Below are 6,083 nucleotides of genomic sequence, written 5' to 3' on the forward strand. Positions count from 1 at the left end.
TGCCTCTGAGTGGAAAGGCACAGAGGCCACCTGTGCTGGTCCTCAGCTGTGCCCAGCACCCACCTGCTCTTACTTTGCATGTAGCTCTGACGAGCTCTGGCTTGATGAGTTTCTGCCCCACAGCAGGTGAGAAACGGCAGGTGAGGAGAGGCAGCAGGGATCACACTGAGCAGGGACTCACGATGGCTGGCACCTCAAAACAAGACAGGGAACGTGGGTGAAAGCAGCCCTAAGCCACGAGCAGCTCGCGGGGTCTGATCCTGGGCGAAAGCGGGACCCTGAGCCGCGAGCAGCTCGCGGGGTCTGATCCTGGGCGAAAGCGGGACCCTGAGCCGCGAGCAGCTCGCGGGGTCTGATCCTGGGCGAAAGCGGGACCCTGAGCCGCGAGCAGCTCGTGGGGTCTGATCCTGGGCGAAAGCGGGGCCCTGAGCCGCGAGCAGCTCGCGGGGTCTGATCCTGGGCGAAAGCGGGACCCTGAGCCGCGAGCAGCTCGTGGGGTCTGATCCTGGGCGAAAGCGGGGCCCTGAGCCGCGAGCAGCTCGTGGGGTCTGATCCTGGGCGAAAGCGGGGCCCTGAGCCACGAGCAGCTCGTGAGGTCTGACGCAGTAGGGGAGGGCATCAGCAGCCGGTGCAGGAGCCCAGAATGCGCACACAGCAGGCCCTGCCCTGCGGCTGCGCTCTGGGTCTTGTTCTGGGCCCTCGGCAGCACCTCCTGTTGAGGGCGCATTACAGGGTTCTCCACTCCCCTCTGCACGTCTAGACCTCAGTGGTCGGCTCTGACCCAGAACCCACCCCAGGACATGTTGTATGTTGCTGCCTCCTGCCTTTCTTTCCTGTTGTCTCCAGATGCTTGGTGTTTTGGTGGAAGGAACAGGCCGTTGTTTCATTTTACCTCCAGTTCATGTGTGTCCCTTAGCGACAGGCAGCTCCTGAGAGGGCCCGGAGTCACGGGAGGTGTGCATTCCCAAGGCGTGGACTGTGTGCCGGGGCCTCACGCCCCATGTGCCCCTCTGCCATGTGTGAGGGCAGGTTTCCATCCCAGAAACTGTGAAACACGCGTGTCTTTTGATTCTATGAAGACTGCATGGGCACAGGCCCCCTGAGCTGAGTTAGGCTTCCTCCTATGCTGAGCGAACCCCTGGCCCTGGTAGCCAAGGCAGCCACCACATACTCCAGAGAGCCCCAGGGGGCTAATGCCTTGCACACAGGCTCTACCCACCTGAGGCGGGGGGCTAATGCCTCAGACACAGGCTCCACCCACCTGACGGGGGCTGATGCCTTGGACACAGGCTCCACCCACCTGAGGGGGCTTTTAATGCCTCAGACCCAGGCTCCACCTACCTGACAGGGCTGCTAATGCCTCGGACACAGGCTCCACCCACCTGAGGGGGGCGCCAATGTCTTGGATACAGGCTCCACACCCCTGACGGGGCTGCTAATGCGTCAGACACAGGCTCCACCCATCTGGCAGGGGCTAATGCCTCAGGCACAGGCTCTACCCACCTGAGCAGGGGCTAATGCCTCAGGCTCTACCCACCTGACGGAGGCTAATGCCTCAGACACAGTCTCTATCCACCTGACGGGGACTAATGCCTCGGACACAGGCTTTACCCACCTAAGCGGGGGCTAATGCCTCGGACACAGGCTCCACCCACCTGACGGGGGCGCTAATGTCTCAGACACAGGCTCCACCAACCTGACCGGGCTGCTAATGCCTCAGACAGGCTCCACCCACCTGACGGGGGCTAATGCCTTGGACACAGGCTCCACCCACCTGACGGGGGATGGGGGGCCTCGGACACAGGCTCCACCCACCTGAGAGCTTAGACTACCTGGCCCACAAATGAGAGCAGAAGAGGGCTCCTGGGTGAGTGCATGGGGTAGAACCAAAGATGGAAGAATGTCCGGGCCGGAAACGTCTCTTACAATGACCAGGTGCCCAGGTGGCCTGCCGGGCTCACCAGCCCAAGGCCCCCACCCCGTGACATCAGGAGCCACGGCACGCTTTGGTTGAAATAATTTTCATTTCCACCTGCTGCTGACACTGCCGGGTGTGGGTCTTAGGGCGAATCACTGACCACTTCTGCGCTGGTTCCCGGAAACCCGTTCCCTCCACGTTGCACGCCCCCATCCCCCTCCGCGTTTCCCCGCTTGACTCCTGCGCCTTTGGCTCCAACACTTGCCTTCTGGAGATCCCCGGTAGCCCTGCTGGGGGTCTTCTGTGGGGAATCCCCAGGGGCTGCACTCTAGGGTGTCCTGCAGGATTACCCTCCTGACCAGTAGGCCTCAAGCAGGCAGCTGGGCTTCCCTGAGAGCTGCTCCTTGGCAGGTGCAGCCTCATGCCTCCCCTCCATGTGTCCCTCCCACCCAGGTACTTCCTCCAGCCCCGGGACAATGGTAGCAAGAGCCTAAAGCCAGACGACCTGGGCTCCCTGTGGCTGAACGTGATATACACGGAAGACCATGTGTTTTCTTCTAACTATTACAGCCCTCTGCGGGACCTGCTGTTGAAGTCTGCGGACGTGGAGGTGCTTGTCCACGCCGTGGCCTGTGGGTGTGGGCAGGAGGTGCCACCTGCCTGGGGCCCCACCCCACACCCGGGCCCACCCTAGAGGGCACCTTCTCCCTGAGGGGGCCTTTCCCATGCCTCCCAGCCTGGCCTGTTTCCCGTCCAGATGCCTGGACCCCTTTGCTGGGCGCACTAGTCCGTCGACAGAGCCGTAGAAGCCTGGTGATGCTGAGGACTCTCCGGGTTGTTTGAGGGGGACCCCATCATCAGAGTCCCTCTGTTAGCTCAGGGGCCCTAGAGCTGGCTGCATTTGGGGGTCGCTAGGAGGAGGTGTAGACGCCCCTCCAAGGGTCCAGCCAAGCAGCAGCAAATGGGAAGTTTGGTGCTTTTGCGAATGTGTGTGTTTCTGTCTCAGTAAAGAGCCGTATCTATTGTGGCTGGAAGTGAGACCCCAGCCAGGGTGGGGACAGGCCTCTGGGAGTCCTGCACCCCAGGCCCTGGCACTGACCTCGCCCCTCCCCGCAGCCCGTGTCAGCATCTGCGGCCCACATCCTGGGTGAGGTTTGCTGGGAGAAGCAGGAGGCGGCCGTCCCGCTGGTGCGGCTCTTCCTACACTATGGCAGGGTGGTGCCCTTCATCAGTGCTATCGCCAGCGCAGAGGTGAAGCGGACCCAGTGAGTGCCCACCCTGCCCCGGGGAAGAGCGGCCTGGACCCACTACAGGGATGGCAAGGTCGTCGCCGAGAACCGTGTCATGGCGCAGGGCTTGAGGGAATTCAAGGGTCCCCAGAAACCATGTTGATTCAGGCTTGCTTTCACAGACCCAGTTAATTTTTTTTTTTTTTTTTTTTGAAAGCCCCATTTGCCTTTGAAATCCCGGGTAGAGTGAGTAAGTGGGGAGGGGAAACGGCTCCCAGGGCTCGTGGACAGCTCAGGTCCCCTTCCTGGGGCACTTTGGGAGCCCATGAAAATGGAGCACGGCTTCCCTCAGGACCTGCCTAGTGCTGTTTCCAGACACCCTGTTCTAGAAACATCCGGCTGCACCTGCGGCCACTGTAGCTGGCAGGAGGGGTTTGCTTCTCTGCTGGCCCTTGGATGCTGCCAGGGTCTGGTGCTCAATTCTCTGCACAGGCCGCAGAGGGCGAGAGGACGGGAGGGCAAAGGACAGCCAGGCTCCTCCTGAGCTTGTGGCCACGCAGGCGGCCAAATGGTTCCCTCTGGCAGTGTTGACACAGGACGGTTCCATGGCCAGGGCCTCGAGCACCTGGCCTGGTTGTGCTCCTTGTAAAACGTCAGGAAGCTGACTGATGGGCGTGCGCTGACCTCACAGCCTACAGGCAGGTGCTCGGGGCCAGGCTCTGCTCCGTCTGCATTTCCACATCCCCAGGAGACAAATGCTGTCCCCATCGCCATTTCCCAGGGACCCCAACACCATCTTCCGAGGAAACTCACTGGCGTCCAAGTGCATCGACGAGACCATGAAGCTGGCGGGAATGCATTACCTGCACGTCACCCTGAAGCCGGCCATCGAGGAGGTGAGCACGGGGCCCAGAGTCCTCAGCATCATGGGGCGTGGGGAGGATTTCCCCCGACAGAGGGCACTGCACAGGGATCCAGCCAGACCACGAGCGGGGCTTGAAGGTCGGCCCCTCCGGCCTCACCTCAGGGATGCTGATTCATTCACTTTTATCAAGAGGATGTTCCCTGTGTACTCCAGAACCTTCCAAATTCTCCCAAATTAAAACTATACATAAGAAAATCCACCACTCCACTAAGGAAAACATGCAAGAAATACCTGGCTCTTCCCAGGGAGACCTTCTTTCTCCACACATCCTGCAGTCCCCTGTGTCTGGGCCCTGGCTGCGTGGCACGTTTGAGCTGCACGCCCAGTCCTCACCCAGCCCTCTGATGCACGCACATCCACTCTTCACCTGACCCTCTGATGCCTGCCAGGCTGTGCCCCCCGTTTATGAGCGGCTTTGTAAACAGGTTCTTTGCAAATGTGAGAAAATTTAACATAGCATTCTGGTTTGCTCTGTGGGCAAAATCATGGCAGCATTTTGAAGTAAAAATATTATTAAAGCCCTGTGAGGCCTAGTCCGTGTGGGCTGGTGCACATCACTCTCGGAGAAAGCCCGACTTGTCTGATCACGGGTGCGCATCACTCCCTGGGAAAGCCCGGCTCGTCTGATCATGGGCACGCATCACTCCTTGAGAAAGCCCGGCTCATCTGATCATGGGCGCATGTCACTCCCTGAGAAAGCCCGGCTCGTCTGATCACAGGCCCACGTCACTCCCTGAGAAAGCCCGGCTCGTCTGATCATGGGTGCGCATCACTCCTTGAGAAAGCCCGGCTCGTCTGATCATGGGCGCATGTCACTCCCTGAGAAAGCCCGGCTCGTCTGATCACGGGCGCGCGTCACTCCCTGAGAAAGCCCGGCTCGTCTGATCATGGGTGCGCATCACTCCCTGAGAAAGCCTGGCTCGTCTGATCATGGGCGCATGTCACTCCCTGAGAAAGCCCGGCTCGTCTGATCACGGGCGCGCGTCACTCCCTGAGAAAGCCCGGCTCGTCTGATCATGGGTGCGCATCACTCCCTGAGAAAGCCTGGCTCGTCTGATCATGGGCGCATGTCACTCCCTGAGAAAGCCCGGCTCGTCTGATCACGGGCGCACGTCACTCCCTGAGAGAGGCTGGCTCGTCTGATCATGGGCGCGCATCGCTCCCTGAGAAAGCCCAGCACGTCTGATCACAGGCGCATCGCTCCCTGAGAAAGCCCGGCTCGTCTGATCGCCGCCATGGACTGGGCCCCGTGCCTGGTGTTTGCGCCTGACCTCTCACTTGTCCCTCGGCAGCCAGTGACACAGGCCCAGGGTTGCCCCCTCGCAGCCAAGGCTCGGGGCGACACCACCCCCACAGTGGCCCTGCAGTCCGGCCTCACCGTGCCCCTCCGTGCCAGTGGCCGGGTTCGGGGAGCTGTCCCGGCATTTTCTGGATGAGGCTCAGGGTCTGCATCTCAGCCAGGCCTGAGACCCCCCTCCTCCCTCCTTGCCTGTGCCACTGGAACCCACTCTCAGAGCCCCGTCTTAAACCTCTCCCTAGATATGCCAGAGCCACAAACCCTGTGAAATCGATCCTGTGAAGTTGAAAGACGGAGAAAACCTTGAAAACAACATGGTAGGTTTTGTTCATGAACCAACCAAAGCCAGTCACCTGCTTGGGGTTTTTCAGCTGGTGTCTGCCTGGAAGCTCTGACTCACCCCGTGACCCCGGTTGGGGTGGAAGCAGGACCGGGCGTGGGGATACCTGCCTCACCTGGCTACAGTACGCTGGCTGCACTGCTGGGAGGCCTCAGCCACCACTTTTGGCCTGGCCTGTGTGCCCGGCTCTGCCCCCTCTGTGGGGTCCGGCCTGCACACCTGGCTGTGCCTCCCCTGGGGGGGTCTCAGCCAGTTCCGCCTCCCCTGGAGTGATCCGGTCTGCACATTCCAGCTCTGCCTCCCCTGGAGTGATCCGGTCTGCATGCCCCAGCTCTGCCTCCCCTGGAGGGTCTGCCCTGCACACCCGGCTCTGC

At 61.0% G+C, this 6,083-nt stretch overlaps 1 protein-coding gene across 1 annotated transcript in view; it reads left to right on the top strand.

Moving 5' to 3' along the window:
• The window catches only part of LOC129016291 (ras GTPase-activating protein 3-like), a 121,796-nt gene that overhangs the window by 90,987 nt on the left and 24,726 nt on the right, over positions 1-6,083 (top strand). Inside the window, 4 exon segments of the mRNA XM_054455594.2 lie at positions 2,372-2,528; positions 3,035-3,183; positions 3,929-4,043; positions 5,612-5,686. Coding sequence (XP_054311569.2) covers positions 2,372-2,528; positions 3,035-3,183; positions 3,929-4,043; positions 5,612-5,686 — 496 coding nt within the window.

This window comes from Pongo pygmaeus, chromosome 18 (assembly GCF_028885625.2).
Source record: "Pongo pygmaeus isolate AG05252 chromosome 18, NHGRI_mPonPyg2-v2.0_pri, whole genome shotgun sequence".
Classification (NCBI taxonomy): domain Eukaryota; kingdom Metazoa; phylum Chordata; class Mammalia; order Primates; family Hominidae; genus Pongo; species Pongo pygmaeus.